This window comes from Peromyscus eremicus, chromosome 23 (genome assembly GCF_949786415.1).
Source record: "Peromyscus eremicus chromosome 23, PerEre_H2_v1, whole genome shotgun sequence".
Classification (NCBI taxonomy): Eukaryota; Metazoa; Chordata; class Mammalia; order Rodentia; family Cricetidae; genus Peromyscus; species Peromyscus eremicus.
Window position 1 is genome coordinate 1101758 of NC_081438.1, and position 23886 is coordinate 1125643.

The 23886-nt window shown below is 52.8% G+C and overlaps 1 protein-coding gene across 5 annotated transcripts in view; it reads left to right on the top strand.

Moving 5' to 3' along the window:
- Ttc28 (tetratricopeptide repeat domain 28) overlaps window positions 1-23886 on the top strand; it is a 184204-nt gene that overhangs the window by 154875 nt on the left and 5443 nt on the right. For all 5 annotated transcript variants that reach the window (XM_059249011.1, XM_059249012.1, XM_059249010.1 and 2 more), the window contains exons 9-18: window positions 1931-2071; window positions 7667-7811; window positions 15025-15204; window positions 15606-16326; window positions 17316-17440; window positions 19005-19236; window positions 19716-19792; window positions 20896-20919; window positions 21591-21720; window positions 23468-23575. In XM_059249011.1, the coding sequence (XP_059104994.1) occupies window positions 1931-2071; window positions 7667-7811; window positions 15025-15204; window positions 15606-16326; window positions 17316-17440; window positions 19005-19236; window positions 19716-19792; window positions 20896-20919; window positions 21591-21720; window positions 23468-23575 (1883 nt within the window). The remainder of the gene's footprint in view (window positions 1-1930; window positions 2072-7666; window positions 7812-15024; window positions 15205-15605; window positions 16327-17315; window positions 17441-19004; window positions 19237-19715; window positions 19793-20895; window positions 20920-21590; window positions 21721-23467; window positions 23576-23886) is intronic.

Below are 23886 nucleotides of genomic sequence, written 5' to 3' on the forward strand. Positions count from 1 at the left end.
CCCCTAGTCAGTATGATTTATCTTTGCCAGAGTAGCGGGCTGGGCTCTGGCAGGGCTGGACTAGGTACAAGCAGAATAGGTGGGTACCTTGGAGAGGCTACTGTTGACTCTGCATTCTCCCACCCTTCTAGTTCTCACCAGGGTGCCAGTTTATACCGTGACCTTTGCCCTTTGTCCTCCATAGCTTGGTGATCTAAATGTCAACCTCTGCTAGCCCCACGATAGGCAGCAAGAACAGGGCCCTTACCATCCCTTGGGAGCCCAGGAGTAGAGAAGGCCAGGGCAAGAAATTCAAGCGAGACTCCTTAGGCAAAGAGATTCACAACGGAAAAAGAAAAAGTGTGGTGCTCAAGGGCACTGATGAGTAGGACCAGAGCTTGTTAGACCAGAAAGTAAGCACTCCAGGGGAAAGAGAGGCTGGTCTTGGTGCCCAGGACACAGTTGGCCAGGGTACCTCCCTTCCACTGCTCCTGCCAGCGCCTGAGGCCTTGATAACTTCCCTACTAAGCTGTAACTAGTTTTTCCTGTAGTACCAGCTCTTCTCGATGGTCCTGCTGCCTCCTATTACAGCCAAAAAAAAAAAAGTGACCAAAACCAGGCCTAGTCAGTGTTGAAAGCCTTCTGCACTGCGTCTGTGGCAGACTTCTTATGCCCACCCTAGGGCTTCCTACCGAGTATTCACTGTTATAATTTACTATCCATGTACAGAGGTTACTACAATCATCTAGCACCTTCTGTGCTTCTCCAGGGCAGAGGCTGTCTGTATTCAGTCACATCAGCCCCAGTTAAGGATCTGGTACACACTGGTTATACAACAGGAAAAAAAATTTCCATAGGTTTGTTTGTTTGTTTTTTCTTTTTAAAACAGGGTCTCTCTGTGTAGCCCTGGCCATTCTGGAACCCACTTTGTAGAATAGCTGTCCTCAAACTCAGATATCTACTTGCCAGCTTTCACTTAGGGTCTTAGCAGGTTGAAGCAGGCCTTGAACCTATGATTTTTTCCTACTTTCACATCTTAAATACTGAGATTACAGGCATGCCCCACCACATCTGGTTCAGGATGGGCCCAGTGCCAATGAACCAGCATACTTAGTATAACTTACTTTTCCTAGTCTCAGTCAGTATTGGGCAATAGCAGGATGTTTGCTGGGGTCAGGAATAGCAGAAACTGTCATTTGAACACAGATGATAAAGTCACAGAGATCGCAGCACAGGGACTGGCTAGGAAGAAGTAAGCTCTAACACGATAAGTCACTCTGGAGACTCAGCCCATGAGCCCTGAGGTCTCACTCTGACATTTCCAGATATGAATGTGACCTGGGCCTGATGCTGAGATAATGGAGGAGGGTGGGTATGGTGATGTGTGGGCGCCACTGTGCCATCTCTGTCTCCCTGAACAGTGTGCAGCATGTGCATTAAACAAGCCTCTAGCCATTTATTCATAAGTCAGGGCTCTGATGGGTATTTCTGTTCATGTAGAATGTGTCATGAAGTATCCACAGGAGAGATACAAATAAATTCACACTAGTCACATCCTCATGCCTCACCTGGGGGAGGGGCCCAAGGAGCCTATACTATTGCTCAAAACCACCCATGAGTCTCTCTCCTCATTTGAAAATGTCCTTCTGGGCTGTGCTCTGGGCCTAGCACCATGCCTGGTACAGTGTAGGTGATTAGCAAATGTTTCTGGAATGGATGACAATACAACCTGTGCTGGAGGTTGTCCCACTGCCACACAGCCTGAGAAGAGTGCCTGCTCCTCTGGGCACGTGCTGAATCCTGGGGCACACACTGTTGATACATTGCTCCATCTGTACAGTTCACAGCTGTGTGGAGGCTACAGGCACACATGAGCCACACTGTGGAAGGCATGAGCCAACCCCACAGCAGTGTGTCCTTTTCCTGATGGCTCTCTGGTGTTTGCCCACAGGGCCTGTGCCAGCAGTGAGACAGAAAGTGAGGCTGGAGACATCATGGAGCAGCAGTTGGAGGAGATGAACAAACAGCTTAACTCGGTCACCGACCCCACAGGCTTCCTGAGGATGCTGCGGCACAATAACCTCCTGCACAGGTATGGCACTGGCCCTTAAACATGGGGTGCTCCCATGTTTCACGTGTCATAGGGTATGGAGCTCTGGTTATGTCAGATAGCCGCAGAGGCAAGCCTGGTGCTTTGTCTTGGCATCAACAGTTCAGACAGAGGTGAGGCAGGCTTCCCACCATCCTTTATTGATATGATGGAGCCTAGGGATGTTCTGCTGCCATGCCAGCCCTGACCTGACTCTCCAGCCTCGGGAAGAAGCTGAGTGGCTCTCACCTCTCTCCAGCTTCTCACAGGCCTGCAACTCAGGAGGCTGAAAAGAACCAAGCAGCCAGTGCGGTAGGAGTGAGCAAGGGTCCAGAAATGAGCTTGTCCATGTCAGGTCATCCTGACCCCAGTTCCCTGTCACTTCACAAATGGGTGAAACTGCCACACCTGCGGGCTTAGGTTAGCCATATTTTATCAGAATTTATAGTTCTGTCTTCAAGGGCTGCTGGCTGCCTTGGGATACAGGGGACTGGGTTGGGTGCGTGGCACTGCTTGGCAGCCCTACTGTGTGGCCACTGTCACCTGGTTTTCTGTCATTGTGTTATCAAGGTGAAAAGAGTATGCTTGCCTTCCCAGGGCCCAGCAGCTTTGTGGAAAAAAGCCAAAGGCTGGAGGGCCAAGCTGTTGTTGCCTCTTCCTGCCTTTACAGGTATCCCTCCTAGCCCTCTGACATGCAAGGACACAGCCATATGCAAGGAGGTGTGAGATGGGGCTAGGCTTGTGATCCAGTACAAAGAGCCCACAACTTGACTCAGGCCTCGCTAGGTTGTAGTTGTGTGATACTGAGAAGACAGGTTTCCCCAATCCTAACATGGGGGTAGACTCCCCTCTCCCTTCCGTGTGGCAATGAAGGACCCAGTTTGCAAATACTGGAGTAGCTAGCTCTCTGACACATGGACAGCGTGGCAGAGAGAGGTTTTCTTGCCAGGCATGAGTGAGGCTGAGCGGCTCTAAGAGAATGTGCAGACGACTCGGAAGGGTTGGAAGTGGCCTGCACTCTGTGCAGTGCCCTGTGTTGAGGTGCAAGCCATTGCCGAGTACAGCTCTTTCCCTTTTTCCCCATCACACCACATCTCTCACATGAGAGCTGTTAAGGGAGACCACTGGACCCCAGCACTCCTATATTCAGGAGCTGATGCACTTAGGGGCCGGAATGTGCCTACAACCATCAATTTTGCAAAGAAGGTTTATGTCTGGAATGGCTCTGAGACAGGTCCTCAATTGTGTGTGTGTGTGTGTGTGTGTGTGTGTGTGTGTGTGTGTGTGTGTGTGTGTGTCGATTCATTCAGACAACATGGTGCTCCCCAAAGGCAGGTGTGTCCCTAGTGACACAGTAGGAGGCAGTAGGCACTGGAGCCTTGGTTATGTCTTTCTGCACTGGATCCCTTGGCAAGGTCCAATTAGGATCAGACAGCCCATTTCAAGGGGAGCCCATAGGTTTGCCAACCTTCCATTCCCTCTGCCCCCTCCCTGTGGCTGTTTTCAGCAGCTGCTGGCCCATAGGCAGCATAGCAGTGACCGCTCAGCACCCACGCAGGTCCTGACAGTGCTGGAATGACAGGCCTCCACCCACTCCACATGCACCTGGGCAAAGCAGGAGAGGTGACTTTCTCTGGGTTCCTGGCTTCCCTCCAGGCAGTGTAGGAACATAAGATACAGGCGGGAAATTAAGAAATAGCTGTCGGAAGCCACCTGCCAAAAGACCCACCAAGTGATGACGAGCTTATTCAGAACAACAGGAGACCCACAGGCTACCTCTAAGTTCCAACCGTGCTGGTTATTTTTATGGCATAATCTCTCTAATAAGCAGTATTTTCTTCATTACTTAATTCACTTTCTTGTCCAAAATATACTAATCCCCAAGATTGGGAGATGAGAACAGGCTGAGGAGGCAGGCCGGCCAGCAGCCCCTTAAGCTTCCTGTCTGGTGCCCTGGCCCCACCTTGACCTCCCAGGCCTGAGCAGTGGAAGACAGGGAGAGCTGGAGAGGCTTCGGGAACCTAGCTCCTGCTCTCCACATCCCGTTCTTAGTAACCCCAGTCCCATATAGCTGTGCTAGTGCAGTGGTTCTCAGCCTCTCTGGGACTGAAGGACCCTTTCACAGGGGCCACATATCAGACATCCTGCCTATCAGATATTTACATGACACATCGTAACAGCAGCAAAAATACAATTATGAAGGAGCAATGAAAATAATTTTATGGTTAGGGGACATCACAACATGAACTATACTAAAGGGTCGAGAACCACTGTGCTAGAGACTGCAGGCTGTGACCCACACCCTTCAGGTCCTCACTCTGAATGCCCCCACTCCATGCCGCAGCACTCACTGTTCAAAGCAAATGGTGGTATGATGTAATCCTGGAAGGGGGCCTTGGGAGGTGGCTGGGTCTCCCAACAGATTGGTCACAAGATGGGGTTTGTCCCTCACACCCACCCTGAGGCAAGGGGGTGGTCACCTGACCTTCACTCAAGCACCTTACCCTCTCTCAGGATGCTAGGGGAGTCAGATGGTCACTGAGTCACCCTGCCATCTGCCCCACTCTCTCCATTGTCTGTTCTGCATGACCCAGAGGATTCCTGGGCCTGTCTTAACTGCCTTCCCTGGAGGCCTTTGCCTGGCACTGGGACAGGTCATCCCATGCACACAGCCTTTGTCCCTAGGCTACCCTAGCTGAGTTCTCTTTCTCCCAGATCCCTGGTGCTTTCTGTCCCCTTGCATTTGCTCTCCCCTCCCCCAGGCTACACACTCACTAAAGCCTGGGTCTGGTCTAGGATTTCTTTCTCTATCCCTGAGGCACTGGTTACCTTGCTACTGTTGAGTGTCTGACCTCACTCAACTGATGGGTGGAGGAAGAGATGAGCTAGTGAGGGGGAGGTATAGAGGGTTCTTTGGTCAGGATTAAAGCAAAAATTAGATCCCCACCACCACCCCAGCAAAAAGAAGGCATCTATAAACCTCAGCTAATGCCACCAAGTACCAACAGCATGTAGCGCTTCCCTGATCTCTGTTGACCCTTCCCATAGCTGTGAAGGGCACTGTTAAAAGGAAACATGGGAGGCTGGCTGTACCCTCTCCAACGGACCCTGGTGGAAAGCCCTTCTGGCTTACTCTGACAACTAGCAGGCTTACAAGGAAGGCAGCCCAGAGCCTCATAGCTAGACTGTGAAGAGCCAGCACAAAATCTGACCTGTCAGGTGCAAAGTCAGTATCCAGCCTCCCAGACCCTACTCACCTTCCTCAGAGCATCAGCCTTGGGCTTCTCCTACAGCTCTAGCAAGCATTTACCTACTTTTGCTTGGGCTCCTCCAGAGACAAAGCAGGACAGCTCCTCCCAACACATCTCTGAGGGGTCCTTGTGAACCCACTTGGAACAGCACCCCATAGGCTGTCAGGAATAGGTGAGAAGGCTGCTGCACAGGCCTCTAGTCTGGACTCTCTATGCCCAAGCACCAGTAAACTTGATGGGCCCCTGCACTGTCCCTTGAAGTGTCCAAGCTTCAGGCATAGTACAGAGAGTAGATGGAGGGACAGAGGCCAGGTCCATAGCCATTCTGAGCTTTCTACGGAAGGTAGTAGGCTCTGTGGGGTAGCCATGTATACCAGATGGGACAGGGCTGCTGCAGAGGTACACTAGAAAGTGAAAGTCTGGAGAGGGGACAGGTGGAGGCAGAGCCCTCTTACAAGGAAGGCCATTCCGTGTGCCTGAAAGAGCTCTATCCATGGTGGGAAGGCCTGAGGAAGCAACTCATGCTGAGGTGGGGATCATTTCCGTGAGCCCAGCCTGGAGGAAGGCCTAGAACTAACAGCACAGTCCCAGCTCTGGCCTTCACTTACCACTCCCTCTCCAGAGGGAGAGTCACATCAAGCAGCCTGTGGCCCCTTCCCCATTGTTCCACAGCAATGCTTATGAACAATACGCCCTGGGCTGAGTCTGCCCCATCTCCTCCTCGTACAAGGCAGACTGCTGTGCTGTGCATTCCTCTAGAAGTAGATTAATAGTCATCATCTGAGAAGCCGGCTAATAAAGACTGTACAGCCTGAGAAAACCCTCTGCCTAGAGCTGAGCTGTCACTTAGCCCAAGTGAAGCTGGAAGGAATGGATGACAAGACAGTGATCTAGCACCACCTTCTGGAGATCCATGACAATACAAATCTGGTGCCACAGCATACCAAGTTTGCCCTGCCTATGAAATTCTGTGCCTCACCTACAAAGAAAGAGGAAGCAGCCCCACATGCCCAGGGCAGCTGCCTAGGCTATAGAACCTGCAAAGATGAGAGAAGGTTACCAGGCCCCTGAGGGCTACCCTAGAGACCATGCCTGCTCCTGAGCCAGTATGAAGAGGGAAGGTATCTGTCCTGCCCCAGCCCTGGGCCAGGCTCCCTTGTACAGCCAGAAGATTGCCATGCACCACTCCGCTGAAGCGTCTCTTTAGAGAACAATTTGCACATATCACCTTCAGGGGAGAGCTGCTCTTCCATGTGTCCCTGGATATGGAGTGTCACTCCAGGGTCATCTGCATGTCACTGACTCTGACAGCAAAGCCATAGCACACCCTGTCGCTTGTAATTTCATTTCTTGAGTGAGTAGAGGGTAGTGGTTACCCAGGCCTCTGCACCTCCAGGAGCAGTGCTGCTGTGTTCCTGGAGATAGGTGAAGTTGGACACTGAAGACCTGAGGGAGGGCCCTTCATGTCTTTTTTGCAGGTGCCACTTCCAACTGGCCCTGGAGGAGAGCCCTCCTGGCTTGCTCTCAGGCAACAATTGAATAGCTGTCACAACTAGCAGACAGAATGCTTCCTACTGCCTGCTGCTATATGTAGCATCTGGCACAGTCCCTGCCAGGGCAGGCCCTGCAACAAACAATGGAAATCATACACTACAGAGCTCAGCAGTTATACAGACAGTGCTAGTTACCAGCAGGCCATGTTGAGGTCACATGAGTCAGGTGGACTGGCAGATTCTGTGACCTCCTCTCCATTTACCTGTATGTTCAGTGCTCTTCAGGGCCCCGGAGACCATGGCTGTGCCTAGCAGGCATCTAGTGGTTCAACACATTTTCTGAATGAATCAGACAGCAATTGGCCTCGTCATCCTTTGAGAGTGTGACTCACGGGGTCCTGGGGGTTAAAGGTGCCTCTCTGTTAGTGAAATGACCCCCAATAGCTGCACAAGATGCTCCCTCTACAGGCAATTTCCAATCAGCAGCACTCAGGGCACCCCTGTGAGGCAGAGGGGCCCTGCCAGAGTCTGGCTGGGTCTGGCCAGCGGATCCTTGCCTTGGGTTGCAAGTTCATTGGTACTGGATGTTGTTTTCCTTGTCGGCTACACTGACCCTTCCCAGGCCTTGTGCTTGACAGCACAATTGCTCTGTACAGAACCAGCACTCTGGGATGCTCAATTATGTAAATGACACCACAGAGATGCATGCTGTTGTGTACAGAACTCAGGGTTGTATGACAATAACCTGCAAGGGACAAGCATGAGCTGGAATTGGCAGGCATGTCGCGAGGCCCTGCAGGCAACCAGAGTGATGGAGGGTGAGCCTGATTCCTACCCTTGTCCTGTCTCCCCAGGAGCTGCCAGAGCATGACAAGCTTGTTTAGTGGCACCGTGTCGCCCAGCAAGGATGGGACTTCCTCTCTCCCCAGGAGGCAGAACTCACTGGCCAAGCCCCCACTCCGTGCCCTGTATGATCTGCTCATTGCGCCCATGGAAGGGGTAAGTGCCTCCTGGGGCATGAGGCTCCTTGGTATCAGAATACATCATTTACTGGTCAGTGCCCATGGACATCTCCCTAGAGCACTCAATGGACACATGGTCTTGGCTGGCTGCTTATAGCTAAGGTCCTGAGCATCAAGTTGGCAGGTCTGGGTTTGTACTTAGCTCTGTTCTATGCAGGCTGAATGCATTCAGCCTCAGTGCCCTCATGTGCTCCTTGCCTTGTCTACAGGTCATGAGACTCAGAGCACTGCCATGTCATCACTAGGACTGAATGCCTCCCACCCCTATTTAATCCTAGATGTTCATCCTGATGACCCAAGTCAGTCTATTGCTCTTTCCCTGGGTCTCAAACAGACCCAGTGCCCAGCAATAAAGACACCACACAGACCACCTTGCTCTCTGGCTGGCATGTCCAAGCTACCTGAGCTTGGCATATCCCTTCTTAATTCAGACAGTGCTCTTTGATGGTACAGGGACCTTGGTGGACCTTAACATTTAAGGGGCCCATTGCAGGCAGGGCCATCACAGCCGGTGATCTGTCTACAGTGGCAGGAGCACCTCTCGGAAGCTCTCTATGCATCAGTATCTGCAGAAGCACTGTGTATCTGGAGACCACGGTTTGTGTATGATTCCTCCATCCCCAGAATGGCCTAACAGTTGTGGGGTGACTGTTCTGCTTGCTGGTACCCTGTGGTCTCTGCCCTTTCCTGATAAGTGACCCTGGCCAAAACACTTGTCTTTTCTCTATAGGAAGTGAGGACATCTGTAGGACATGTCTGATTAACACAGGGATAAAAGGGAAGGACACTAAAGCATTGGGGCTGCAGGCAGGACTGTCACCTGGCTGGGGGAACTGCTGTGTCCAAGCCCCTCCAAGCCCCTCCCTCAAGGTCTCTTCAGCTTTTCCCAGCTCGACCTTCTGGATATGGTTACTTGTGGAAGGGCGGAGCCACTCTTATCCTCCACGCTCTTCCCTGTCCCTTCTTACCTTTACCCTCTCCACAATGCCCTGATAAGGCTCTGGCTTTGCTGACTGAGAAAGACGTGTGTTTCTCTTGCCTCCCGCCGCCACCAGAAGTCCTCCCTCTATACTCCGAGAAGTGCTCCCCACTCACTCTGCTCACCTGCTCGAGCCTCCTCCACCTTTGCTCCATCAATGCTGAGTTGCTGGTTGGGAAGCAGGGGCAAGACAGGGAACAAAGGGGAAGATGACTGTGATGTGGTCTGACTGGCACCCTGCCCAGCTCAGCAAGGCCTCCATCCCGAAGCCCTGTCCCTTGTCCTCTACACAGCAACATGGGAGTCTCAGGACTTGGCTCTTGCCTACTTCTCCCTTGTGACTCAATTCACATTCCCCAGTCAAGGCTAGGACTATCCCTTAGCAGCTGGCATGAGGTCTGGTGCATATGGGCACTCAATAGAGTTTATTGAGCTGTCTTAGGTCAGAAGCACATTTGCATTTGGGTTGATACAGCACAACACAGAAAGCAGAAGACCCAGGGAGAAACTAGGTAATGGCTTTTATGGCCACCTGGGGCAAACTGGGGGCTTCCTAAGAGCTAGAAGCAGATGGCCCCCCAGCACTACAGCTACACAGGCCAGGTTTCTTATGCACATGCCTGCCAGAACCCACAGTTGGGCCATGGCTGAGGAGCCCCCAGTGGAGGTACTGCTCACCCTAAGAAAACCACCACTTGCTGATGAGTCCAAGCAGAGCCAGGCACTATGGAATCAGCAGAGGAAGCTGAGAGCAAGAGGCACCATGGATGCCAGAGTGTACTCTCCAAGTGCCTGGAGCTGTAGTCAGATTTCCTGTGTCCTGCCTGGCCCACAGTCAGAACAAATCTCTCTCACTCTCAGTCCCACAGCTGCTTATAAAATAATCACTCAGAGGCTTATCTTAATTACCAATTGTATGGCCTATGGCAGGCTTCTTGCTAGCTAGCTCTTATAACTTAACCCATTTCTATTAATCGTTAAGTTGCCATGTGGCCATGGCATTACCGGTCTGCTGGCATCTTGTTGTTCCTTTGGCGGCAGCTGGCATCTTTATCCCTCTGCCTTTCTCTTTCCTGTCTCTCTCCTTGGATTTCCCACCTGCCTCTAAGCTGCCCTGCCATAGGCCAATGCAGCTTTATTTATCAACCAATTAGAGCAACACACAGTCACAGCATACAGAAAGATATCCCACAGCACTTCCCCTTTTCTGTCTAATCAAAAAGGAAGGTTTTAACTTTAACATAAGTTTTCCAGTTGGATGCCACTTACTATGATCAATCCACCTGAGTCTATTAAATGGGTAACAGAATTTATTAAAATATAAATTGAGGAAATATACTCACGAATACAGAACAGACAGCTGAAGTTGTCCTCTGATCTGACCGAGAGCAAATCCACCTTACAGGTAGGAGTAGGGGAGAAGGGGCCTGTGACTGACCCTTCTCCAACTCCTTATAAGAGGTCACATCCAATGGCAGGAAGCACTGCCTCCTTTGGGTCCTATAGCCCAAGGTCATGGGCAGAGCAGATACCACTACATGGAGCCCCAGGGTGTGCTTCAGACAGTCCCTCTCTCAGACTTTCCTCTGTGACCCTCAGAGTAAGAGTGTGCTAAGTCATGTCTGTATACCCCCATGTCCCTGCAGAGGTGCAAGGAAGGGTTGCACCTCAGCATTAGACAGGCAGAACAGCCATCAGCTAGCACCTTCACGGTGCTGGCCACCTGATACCTGCCAAGGCTGTGTCCGCTGCAGATGAGACCAATGCCTGTGCCCACATGCCATAAATCAATGCATCTCTGACTCTAAAAAGATCCCTTTGTAGGTCAGGGGTTTAACACAATGGATGAGCTCAGCTGCTTCAAAGATGGCATCTGGTGAAAGCTGTGTAAAGTTCTGAAATAAACGGAGAGAGCTGGGTGACCCCTACTAACCAGAGCTGCCCTTGGCTGGGGCCTAGCCTGCAGTTTTAGCACTCACTCAGGATGGCAGGACAGTGTGAGCCAGGGGTTCTCACCTACTCTGAGCAACATGGCAAGACCCTGATCAAAGTATATTTTAAAAGAACCCACTGTGTTTTAGGAAAAGCACTTCTGAGAAGCTGGGATCGAATGTTGTGCCCAGTTACAGCTACTCATTTAGCACATACTTAGACACACCAGGCACTCGCTGCCCTGAGTCTGGAGACAACCTAGCAGCCAGACCAAAAGTGGCATGTCAGCTGGAGTGACCCATCAATTTCAGAAGCTCCCCTCCCTCCTTCCTGGCTGCCCTATAGCAGGAGGCCCAGAAGGACCCTATGTCCTCCTGTAAACATGGCACACCTCTCTAGAGACCACCAGAGGGCGACATGACACTGCCAGCTTCCAGAAACAGCCCACCCCCACATTTGCACAGAAACCATACATCAGGACTGGAGCCTGGTGTGGGAATCACGGATGCTTCCAGCCTAACCACTGGCCTCTTCATGTGGAGCATGTAATGATTTGAACAATTGCCTTGGTTCAGCTGTGGTCCTATTGCTGGGGCCTAGGCCCAACAGTGTGGAAAGTGGGAGAGAATAGTCTCCTATGGGCCCCGCCCCCGCCCCCGCCCCGCCTGTGATTGAGTGCATGTCCTGTCAGGATGGGAACTGTGTCACTGTCACCCAGGAGCCGTCAACAAAAGCTCAGTCAGATCCTGTCTAATGTAGAAAGAAGTGTTTGGAGTGAAAGGCTGGCAGGAGGTGGGGCTGGGGTGCCTACAGCATGTTTAATTAATGGTGTTAAGGACAGCAACAGCCAGTGACTTGGTCTGCCTATCTGGTTGTAAGAGGACAAGGGAACCTCTCATCTCTAAGCCCATGTGACCAGACTACCTGTAACCAGTGTTTTCAGGGCTGACTTGGAGTCTGGCCCTGGGTGACATTGAGGCAGGCTTGTAGCAGGGCAGTCTCCAGGCTGGCAGTCACTCACTCTGTGGAGGTCCGGACTCAAGGACTTGCTCTAGTTTAACCTGTCACCCTCATCTTTTACCCCTTTGCTTCAACTCTACTTGGGGTAAAATTTGACTCTGGATGCTCCACAGAGGTCATTTACATGGTTTAGCCACGCAGCTGTCTGCAACAGCCAGAGGGAAAATTCACAATGGAAAAATGACTTGTGGTCAGGAGTCAGGTGTGGCACAAACCACAGGCTGTTCCAACACGTCTGAGTCACTATGGATAGCTGTATATTCACACCTGACCCATGCAACTGCAGTTCCCTTTGCTTCCTGGGCTACTTAGACCCACAGAAGGCTGCACCATGGGAGCAGGCAGATTCCAGGACACTTGACTCCTGCCTTGTTCTGAAAACATCAAGGGTTAGAAAGTCCATCTCTGGTGGACTTGTTTGGGTTCTTGAGTTTTAGGTGAAGGCTGGTGTCCCAGTCATTCTGTCTCTCAAAGAGAAGACTGTAGAAGCCAGAGCCCTTCCCCAATCCGACCCACTCAGGACCTGTGTGGACCACCCACATATGGTCCATGAAGTGGACCACAACCTCTCTTTCTTTTCCCTTCCACCCTGGATACAGCTGGGGCTGCAGGTAAGGGGAGGGGAGTACCCACAGGGCATCTTTTCCACCTGGCCCCCCAGCTCCCCACACCTCCTTTTGGAGCTGGCATTCATTGGTTGGCCAACCCATCTCCCACCTGTCTTCTTTCACACAACCAGAACAAGGTCGCATATGCCCAGGATTGTAGGCCTATGCCAGACTTGGTACCGTCCAATGGGGCAACGTCCTAGAAGACTCAGCAATATTAGGATGTGAGGCTCAAGAGTATCCCCAACCCCATGGCTCACCTGAGGTCACTGGCTACAATGTGCTGGCCAGATTTTCCCTCCATTCCTCTGAATGTGTTGTTGGGTCTGTCTCTGGGTGAGCTTGACTCATGGCAGGCTATTCCCAAGTCCTCCTCAGTCATATAATGCACAATAGGCCATTGTAGTCCAGGTCAGGGCCCTCTGCTGTCTGGCTCCTGCTCACAGGCATTCACATGCTCTCACCTTAATGGGTTAATTTGCCTGAGCCAGGCCTTTCTGGTCCTTTCTAGCTTCCAGTGCAGGGCCCAGCCTGGTACCCACACTGGCATGGCTACCTTCTGAGGCTGGCATTTTATACCTCTGTTGTGGTTCAAGCTAACAATGCTGAGTCTTACTTGGCAACAGCTTCTTATACACACTGCTTTTCTGCACACATACTTTAAATACATGGGCAGGCCTGTGTCCTATATTACCTGACCTCTCATGGTGTAGAGTGGGCACAGGATGGGCACTGCTCAGTGGTACATCAGAAAGCTGAGGCTTCTAGGGAGGGGAACTCCCAACAGCAGAGCCATGTGAGTGGACACACCACTGTCCAGGAAACATGGCTGTTGTCTCTGTGCTTCTGGTCCAGGTCCCATGGCATGGGTGGAGTTAGAAGAGCTCCTATGACCCCACAGCCAGGGTCATTTGCTCTGCAGAGCTTCCAGCCTGCTCATGCTCCTGTGTCCCCACTGGATCATACCCACAGATGCTACCATAACAAGGAAAATGTCCCAGGGACATGGGTGGCCTACAGGATGACATTTGACCCAGCCTGACTGGGGATTGGACAATGGAGGCTCAAGAGGACCTCACAAGTTGGCATCTGATGAAATGAATCCTATGACTCTGGAACCCAAAGCTTGGATCAATTTTGCATGCAGCAGGTCACCCAAATCCCCATGTTTCCTGTATTTTGGAAGGCAACGCTCTTACTGACCATCATACTATCCTAGCTGATAACCTCACTGAGGTCAGGGTCCTGTCAGCCCTGCCACTGAGGTCTAGACCAGGACTCAGTGTGTATGAGACCTAGATGCCGACAGCCCTACTGCCTCCCTGTGAGCACACACAATCTTCTGGGCAGCTCCGGCACAGCAGTGCCATACTCTCTACTCCCTGTGAGCACACAGCAGCTCACTTAGCTCTTCTTGGGAAATGGCTTGTAAAGCAAACGAGTAACCCCAGTGATTTCAATTCTCTACTTTCTCTCAGTTTAGCCAAATTATAAAAGGAAACAAGCCCTGGGTTTGTAGAGCCTGAACTCCCCACTAGCACATGTCACTTTGGGTTAGCAAGCGCTTCTGCCACCCTCAGCCAGGTGCCCCGGGCAGCAGGCAGCTGGGTCAGATGAGCACATTCATTTCCTGAGGGTACAGCCTGTCAACCTCATCCAGTCAGACTGAGGCAGCAGAGTACTGGACCCAGGATGCAGGCGTCTGCAGCTGACCTGCCCGAGGCCACACTGCTGCAGCGGCTTCCACTCCATCTTGGCTCGCTCACAGGCTCCCCCTCTTCTTCCCCACTTCCTCCAGGCTTAAGTAGTCTTGCTCTATAGCACAGGCTCACCTTGAATTCATGACAGTCCTTCTCCCTCATCCTTGTAGAGTATTGGGAGTATGAGAGTGCACCACCACACCTGGGTGCTTGGCCATCTTCACAGCTGGCTTCCTCACTTTTCATCAGGGCCCATTTGGAAAGGTCACATCTGGGGAGAATGGGCAGGTGTCTTCATGCTGCGACTCACACACAGACCTCCCCAGGTCCTCACCCCAAGCTCTGTCAGGAGAGATGCTGCCTCTCTGACCCCTTCTCATCTCCAGAGGCCATAAATGCAGACAGCACCTTCAGACCAGCCCTGGAGAGCTGAACTGAGACCCAAGCATCACAAAATTTCCTGGACTACAGGAACCCTGACCCCAAATCTTTCATCCTGGCTCTGAGTGTCCAGCCTTGTACTCATCAAATGGGAGGTCACCAGGCTCATGGAGTCCCTGATGCCAAGGAGGGTCATTGCATGTACTCTTCAGTCCTGGTGCCAGCACAGCCTCTCCACTCTGTTCTTGGGGTGCCTCTGGGTCAGCTCCCTCTCACTCATTCTCAGCCTCCAGGGCAAACACCTGGATCTAGCAGTTGCTCTGTCTTTGGATGTCATTCCCCTTCAGGCTGGTGACTCTCATCTCTCACCTTAGGTCACCTGCAGACCTTGACAGACTGCTCCCTAACCTTCTACCTCCAAGACACACAGAAGCCCCAGCCTCTGAGGCAGGCACACCTGTGAACACTGCTCCAGGGCAGCACAACCTATAAACTTGCCCTGACGTTGACCACGGTGACCCTGGATCATGGGCTGCCCACCCTGAGTCATCCCTTGTGCTTACTCTGCAGGGCCTGATGCACTCAAGTGGTCCTGTGGGCCGGCACCGGCAGCTTGTCCTGGTTCTGGAAGGGGAGCTCTACCTTGTCCCCTTCGCTCTCCTGAAGGGCAGCGCCTCCAACGAGTACCTGTATGAGCGCTTTACCCTCATTGCCGTGCCTGCCCTCCGCTCGCTGGGTCCACACTCTAAGGTAACGTACTGCCTGGCTCTGGGGTCAGTCCCCACAGCCCGTAGCCTGAAGAAAGGGTGGGATTAGCAACCAGGCCCCAGACCTAGGACACAATTCATATGGGGTAGTTTCTGCCTCAGTGGTGTTGAAGATCTTAACTTTTAGTTTGTTGTTAAATTATAACTTTAAGTTTCCAGGGCTGACTCCAGGTTCCAGATGGGAAGTGAGCTGGTATCCCCAACATTGCCTGGCACTCTAGGGAAGTGGGTGATGCCAGCTTCCAGAAAGCCTCTACTCTGCAGGGAACTGTCCTGGTGTCTGAGGGGGCAGGCTGCACTGGTCGTGAAGATGCTGAAAACATAGGGTGAATGATGTCAGGGACACCAGATGCCCTGCTAACCCTGCTGTTCCCTCCCCTGCAGTGTCACCTGAGGAAGACGCCACCCACATACTCCAGCTCCACTGCCATGGCAGCTGTCATAGGCAACCCCAAGCTCCCATCAGCAGTAATGGACAGGTGGCTGTGGGGACCAATGCCTTCTGCAGAGGAGGAGGCATACATGGTATCAGAGCTTCTGGGCTGTCAGCCCCTGGTGGGCAGTATGGCCACCAAGGAGAGGGTCATGAGCGCCCTGACCCAGGCAGAGTGTGTCCACTTCGCTACCCACATCTCTTGGAAACTGTCAGCCTTAGTCCTCACACCCAACATGGAGGGCAACCCTGCTGGCAGCAAGAGCTCCTTCGGCCACCCCTACACAATCCCTGAGTCGCTGCGGGTGCAGGATGACGCAAGTGATGGAGAAAGCATCTCAGACTGCCCACCGCTGCGGGAGCTGCTCCTCACTGCTGCTGACCTCCTGGACCTGCGGCTGTCTGTGAAGCTGGTGGTACTCAGCTCTTCCCAGGAGGCCAACAGCCGCGTCACAGCAGACGGCTTGGTGGCGCTGACACGGGCCTTCCTAGCTGCTGGTGCACAGTGTGTACTGGTGGCTCTGTGGCCGGTGCCAGTAGCAGCTTCCAAGATGTTTATTCATGCCTTCTACTCATCCCTGCTGAATGGCCTAAAGGCCAGCGCCTCCCTCGGTGAGGCCATGAAAGCAGTGCAGAGCAGCAAGGCCTTCTCACACCCCTCCAACTGGGCAGGTAGGCAGCCGAAGCCTGCCATGGGCCCTGGGTGGTCTTCCCGGTCTCATTCTGCAGCTGGGGAAGGGCAAGAAGTTGGCTGTGGGTGCCAACGCCCTCATACTCAGCCCCTGGAGGCAGTCATCACCTTCTGGACTAAGGAGTTCATCCTCAGAGTGAAGGCATGGTTCTCAGTGTCAGTAGACAATGGGTGTCTGTCACAGTGGCACCTAATTTAAAACCCTGTGTTAGTAAACAAGACCCTTGATGTGGCCTCTGAAGATGTAGATAGGGCTGTGTACTGTGTGGAGGTCACCAGCCCCTCTGTAGTTCAGTGTCCCTGGCAGGTATTGTGGCTCCTTCAGGGCAGCCCTTATCACCCACCAAGGCAGCACAAGGCTATAGCATGGCTATGCCACGTAACTGCTGGTGTTCTGGTAGGGCAAGTGTCCTGGTGACCCATGGTCCCTTGAGCCCACACCTGTCCTGTTCATACCCCACAGCATCTATGTAGGAAGCCAGGTCCTCTGCCTGGCCCTTCATTCCTACAGGGGCTCCCTGCCCTGTGTGGCTTCCTGGGTGTAGTGCACTTGTTTGAAAGTGGCATTCATTTGTTTTTCTTTATGGACAACCTAGGCAGGCAAAGGAGCTAAGGGTTCAGGAAGGAGATGGATGAACTCCTGTTGCTTAGCTGGTCTGGTCTTTCTTGCTAGCTCAGGCTGCTCCTTCTGAACTGGAGGAACAACTTCTCTTTACCCCTCTGGTTGCTGGTTCCTGCCCCAAGTTCTCTTCCACAAGGCCTTTTGACAAGGAAGCTTCAGGGTGCCCAGGCTAGTGGCTGCTCTGGGGTATCTTCCTGCCACTCATTGAGACAGCCAGGTGGTATGGGTGCCCAAGAGGCCAGGGACTGAGACCACACCCATCATTGCCCAGCTCTCTAGCTGAGCACGTGGGAGAAAATGGTCAGGGCAGCAGTACTGTTCCCTAAGGTCCCTCTGTGCTGTCCTCAGGTTTCACGCTTATTGGGAGCGATGTAAAGCTGAATAGCCCCTCCTCACTCATCGGCCAGGCCCTCACGGAGATCCTGCAGCACCCAGAGCGGGCACGGGATGCCCTACGAGTGCTGCTACACCTGGTAAGGGCTGACGGGACCCTGTGGGGAACCCGGGCAAGGTGCCAGTGAGAACCAGCTGAGACAGCACAAGATGGGGGACCCAGTACAAGGCATGGTGACCAGATCCAGCTGCTCAGTTTCCCCTGGAGGAAGGCAAGGTGCTGATACTTCACAGTCCGAGGATTCGCGGGAATGAGTCCCAGGAGTGCAGGAAGAGCCAGCAGCTGACAGGCCTTACTTCATTACCAGAGTCTTTCCCTGACTTGAGAAAGGACTGATTGTACCCTTGGCCAGCCCAGGGTTCATGAGGCCGTAGGCATCTGCACAGCAGAAGTTGTCAGTCAAGATAGTCACTCAGAAGGGACAGCTAGAAGGATCAGGGGTTAAAGGCTGACTCAGAATACGAAAGACCATGTCACTCCCAAAATAAAAGTCACACAACATTTGTCCCATCTTTCAGCCCTTTGCTGAAAGCATGGAGAGCAGTTTCCAGTCATTCCCAACCCAGCTCTGGCCCAGGCTGGGATCCATGTAGCATGGACACACTATCTGTGGTTACCCACAGGCCTAGAGCAAGCACCATAGCAGAAGCTCCTGCAGAAGACCCGCTCCAGGAGCTGGAAGTAGGTTGTGGTCCAGGTGGACAGGCCACCTTGGCTATGTAAACCTCTTATCCCGTAGGGAAGACTCAAGCCGGGCCCTTCAGACCCCCACACCCTGGGCTACACAGTCAGCATGCACTGTGTAGGCACTGTGTAGGGGTGCCTAGTCCTGCTGTGAGAAGCCACACTCTAGGCCCTGAGGATGCTGAGAGACTGGCTTCCTCTGTCACCATGTATCTGGAAGCTACAATATTGGGCCCTTTCAAGTTCCCCACCACATCTAGAGCACTCCTTCCGTACCACTGCAAACTTCTCTTAGGTAGCAGAGAACCTGGCCCCACACTCCTCTGTCCAGCCAGGCTTCTCAGGGGCCTGAGGCCCCAGGCTGCAGGAATATTTACTGCTTCCCTCCATCAATGGCAATCACCCAAGCCACACATCAGGCTCCCCTGCCACACTTCCTTGTAACAATGCCTGTTTCCCCTTCAGGAGGCACAGTGTCTCCAAGACTCTCTGTCCCAGGGACAGCCACTTCTGTTTTAAGTGGACACTTCTCTCCCCCAGATATCTGATCTGTTTTGTTCTAAGAGAAGCCTCAGGTGACATGGGGACAGTCTGCAATCCTCTGTGCCTCGGGGCCTGTGACAATTCAGGCCAACCAGGGAGCAGTGCTGTTGACACATTCTGTAGAAAATGAGGATCTGATAGGCACTGGTAGGGCTGGGCAGGCTCTGACCTGAGGCCATTCTCTGTGATTTGCTACAGTGTCTGGAGTGGAGAGGAGCAGACTTCTTTGTCTGATGACCAGATCCTTACCATCATACCCTCCTATGCCTAAGGCCCAGTGAGCTCTGCGTCATGTCCTTAGGCCTGGTCAAATAGCTTTCTAGGTGGCAGTAGTCAGCACTGCATTGACTTCCCCCAGAGCACCAGGAGGAGGAACAGGGCTGATCTGAATCTCTACCTGTTCTGTTCCCCACTAGGTGGAGAAGTCCCTGCAGCGCATCCAGAACGGGCAGCGCAATGCCATGTACACATCCCAGCAGAGTGTAGAGAACAAAGTGGGTGGCATTCCCGGATGGCAGGCCCTCCTCACTGCTGTGGGCTTCCGGCTGGACCCTGCGGCCAGTGGCCTGCCGGCAGCTGTCTTCTTTCCAACCTCAGACCCGGGCGAGAGGCTGCAGCAGTGTAGCAGCACCCTGCAGGCCCTGCTGGGTAAGCTGCGATGGGGTGAGGGTGGGGTGCTAGCACAGAGGGACCATGAGTCACAAGAATGCTGGGCCTTGTAGCCAGAAGTATCACCGGACATGGCAGAATCCCACAGCCACTGATGCATGGCTGATGCCCACCTCACCCGATCTTCGTCCCTTCCTGGGGGTGTTCAGTGGACCTGGGCAAATAACAGCCACAGAGCAACTGCAGCTGTGGTCCTGGCAAAACCACAGACCAACTAGGGTGACACAGGCACACCACTGGGAACTAGGGTATCCTGGAAACATCACTGAGAGAGTCAAGCGTAAGGTCAGGATCCCTCTTCCCTGGAGGCCACATGCTTCTGTCCTAAGCCACACAGGGACATGTCTCTGGCTGGGCCAACCTGCAGCAAACTTCCCTCAGCACTGAACATCTGGAACTCTTTCCCCTGGAGGTGCCAAAACCCTCTGAGTAACATCTGCTCCTCTGTACTGGCTCAGGTCTGCCCAACCCAGCCCTCCAAGCACTGTGCAAGCTCATCACTGCCTCAGAGACTGGAGAGCAGCTTATCAGCCGGGTAAGTAAAGCTAGGCAGGACAGACCCAGACAGGCCTGTCAGGAATAGAGTGTGGTTTCCCTGCCTTAGGGAATGGCATCTCCAAATAGGCAGAGTCTACAGACAGGTTCATTAGGGCTCATACGCCCTGCCTGTGGTCCAGGTGTCTCTAGAACCTGCCATTCACTATCTTCTTGAACCCTGCCACCTCACCCAGTTTTCTCAGCTAACTGACCAGTATCATAGCGACTGTCCTGAGCCAGCAGGCATTGGGCCAGCCCCTGAGGCACAGCACTGAGCACAAAGCCAGCTGCATGGCAGTTTTTAAAGAGGAGGCTACTTTGGGGAAATGTGGGTAGAATTCAGGGGTTATGAGAATTTCTTTTCTGAGCTCTGAGCAGCATGATCCTGTGGCTTCTCTGTCTCCCTGACTTTCTTCTGGCCACTGAGAGAGTCCACCCCAGGTACAGCATGTGTGGGAGGACCTCTGGATGGCATTCTTCAAGGGTGCATAGTGGTTTTCCTGGTCGTTCTGGAGGCTATAACTTAATACAGTAGTGCATGTTGCTCTGAGGTATATAAGCCAGTCTTGGCCATGTGCCAGTATGGGTACCCTATCTGAGCTTCACCAGGGTAGACACTCAATGGCTCCTGGAGACTCCTCTGCCCTGGAGCTATTGGCAGCCAGGGACCTGACTTCCTTGAGTTTCTGCTGGTTTATAATTAGCATGCCTCATCTGCTAGAATGCTGGATACTTCTAGAATCTAGGATACTTCTAGAATGTTGCATGTTAAAGCATCTAGAATGCTGGTCTGTGTCCTCCATAAAAGAATGCAGAACTTGAGGCTGAGAGCCTTCAAGTGTGCCAGCTCCTTATGCCTCTTGCTTTCATGGAACCAAGGGACTTTGGGTCTGCTCACTGTGGGCCCCAGGACAACTGGACACTGGCCAAGGCACGGCTGTCACCTTGTGTCCCCTGCTGCCTCTTGCTCCTCTCCCTGGTCAGAACCAGGCTGGTGCAGTGCTTCCTGTGGCAGCAATCAGCTTGTGTGCATAACTGCTATGCTTGAGTCTAAACTCTCTTCTCTCTTTCTTTCTTTTTCTTATACTGTGCTGGCTGAAGGCTGTTAAAAATATGGTGGGAATGGTGAGTACAACTTTAAACAGCAACTGCTGTCAGGTGAGCACCTTGCCCACCCACCCCAGTACTGCAGCTCTGAGCTTACTGGCTGTGCACATGCGCGCTGGCACAGAGCTCTGGGCTGGGGCTTGTCCCCTCCTCTGCTCTTGCTGCCCCTTTCCTGTTCCACTCCGTCCTTGGTTTGACCTCTCAGGTTCCACTAGAGCAGCAGGGGCAGAACCAGTGACAAACACAGGCAGAGCAATCTCACTCCAGAAGCAGAGTTCACAGTGGCACCTGAGTGGGTCACATGAGCTCATCCATGAACTTGATGTGTTCCAAGTTACAAGATGTGTTCAAATCTTCCTTGTCTTGTGAAAAACTCTAAAGATGGTCCTAACTACGTCCATAATTGAAGACAGAGGGTGCCAACCCCAACTCTTCTTCCCCACTTCCACAGCCGCTCCTGTACTTTAGGGAAGGCAGAGATCAAAGCAGAGCTGGGACCCTGGGAGGCTCCTATGCCCCTCCAGGTCCTTGCCCCAGAGAGGGCAGTAGGTATGACTACACTGAACAAGGACCTCCAGAGGCTGCAGGTGTCATGAGAGGCCAGCAATCCATGGCAGGTGACATGAGCTTAGGCAGGGTAGTCCAAAGCCTGGCAGACCTACACTTACATTTGTCCCTCCCTCCCTCAGCTCCATCAGGTGCTGGTCCAGCTGCAGGCCTGCGAGAAGGAACAAGACTTTGCCTCAGCTCCCATTCCAGTCTCCCTCAGTGTCCAGCTGTGGCGGCTCCCAGGGTGTCATGAGTTCCTGGCAGCTCTCGGTAGGACCAAGCACCTTGACTTAATAAGCTACTTCATTTCAGTTTCCTTTAATGTTTTCCCCCGTTTTCTGTTGGGTAAAGCCTAGTGACGTAGAAATACATCAACCAAAGATGCTAATGCTTCAGCCCGCTTCCCTCCATCAGTGTCCCCTCTAGTCTGTCCTTACCTCCCAGGACAGACCAAGCTTTACCACATTTCCAGGGGCTGCTGGCTGGAGGAAGGACAGTGGCCAAACCAGACCTCAGAGACTAGCAGTGAGGGCAGGAGGGCCAAGAGCAGCATGAGGTCAGGGTAGGGATGGGGGCCCACCAGGCCGAGGGCGGGCAGGGCCTCTAGGCCAGGTGAGGAGGTCTCTGAGCGTTGTCTGTAGGAGAGGTCAATATGACGTCACTACCATAGAACCATCAGATATTGCAGGACTGTGCATCCTTATGCTCTGTCCTGGGCATCTACGCGCTGCTGGGGCTGGCCGCCTGTGTTTTCAGTCGTATAATCTATTTCTAAGGTAGAAGGCAATCCACACTTGGTGCACTCTATGATCTGGGCTACTTGCTACTTATCCAGAGTTAAGGCAAATCCGGTGAGTTGAAATCTACACAAATGCCACCAGAGGCAGGAGAGGTTGTCTTCACTTCTATCAGCCGCCTCTGTGGCAGTGACACCAGTGTATCACTGGAAGGTGGCTCCACCTTTTTCTCTCAGGAGGGCGAAAACCAAGTGAACACTGCATTTCCAACCCCTTACCAGTTGTGTCATGGAGACCAGTCCAGAGGGAAATAACCCCAGCCCTGGCTCCTCCCGAGGCTGGTTCCATTTGTGTCCTGTGCGCCTCTAAGCCAGTGCTCAGAAGGAGACACACACACACACACACACACACACACACACACACACACACACACACACACACACCCCTGGTCCTTCCTGGAGGCAGAGTGGGAGGAGAGCAGTAGGTGGCAGGTCTGGTCTCAAGAGTCCTTCCATCCTCGTCTGAGTTCCTCTGCCAACCCAGCACAGGGCTGTCAGTGGTGGGGCGGCTGACTCCAGTCTCTGGCAGAAGCAGAGGATTCTATCAGAAGCCTTTCATTTACATGATGACTTCCATGAGGCATCCCTGTTTACTCTTTAGTCCAGAGAGTTAAGTTTCCCACAACAACCAGAATGCCCTGTGGGTCTTTCAGGGAACCTTATTCTGAATGGAATGTATGTCAGATCCCAATCAGGAGTAGAAAGGGAACAAGCACCCCCTTTGGTGAATGGCCAGCGGTTCAGTCTGGAGCAATGTGCCCTCCAGTCCCCATCATCTCACACAGGAGCCCCCCATACAGGCTCCCTTTCCTTCTCCATCCCACAGTCTCCAGCAGGCTATGATGTCTCAAGTAGAAAGTCTGGCTGGTTTCTTCTGGGGACAGTCTTTGGCCACAGTGCCTGGGAGAGTGCTTGCTGGCTGCCTGTGTGATGCTCAGCTAACCCAGACCTCCTGTGCATATTTGCCTGGAGAACGAGCAGGTTGTTCTGTGGCTGTGGCTATGTGTCTAGTCTCATGGAGCCTGACTCCAGGAACATGGCAGAAGAGTCAGGCAAAATCCTGCAGAAGCACTTAAGGCTGTGCCCAGCAGCTCTTCTGGGAGAGGCAGCCTGACCTGACCACTATCAATTGGGAAATCCTGACAGCTAGATAACTCACTGGCATCCCTGCCATGCTGCCCTTGGTGAGAGCCATGCACAGCATGTGGCATCTTCCTCTAGGTTTTGACCTATGTGAGGTGGGCCAAGAGGAAGTGATCCTGAAAACTGGAAAACAGGCTAGTCGACGCACTACCCACTTTGCACTTCAGTCCTTGCTGTCACTCTTCGGTAAGCACCTCCCCTTTCCCTCTAAAGGATAGTGAGTGATGCATGTTTAGTTTGTGTTAGAATCTTCTGGGGGAGGGGCCCGGAGCTCCTTGCTCTGGAGAGCTTCATTCTTGGGGGATAGAGGCAGCAAGCTCATTAGCTTGCCTAAGGCCAACCTAAGAAACACCACAGTGGGGACAAGACTGGGGGAAAGTGGAGCGGATGGGACATGGCATGGTATCAGGACATGCCTGTCCTACTCCAGGTGAGCACAAGAGGAGCTCCTTGGGACCGGAGGGCATGCCTGGCCTGAGTGCTGCTGTTCTGGGGAT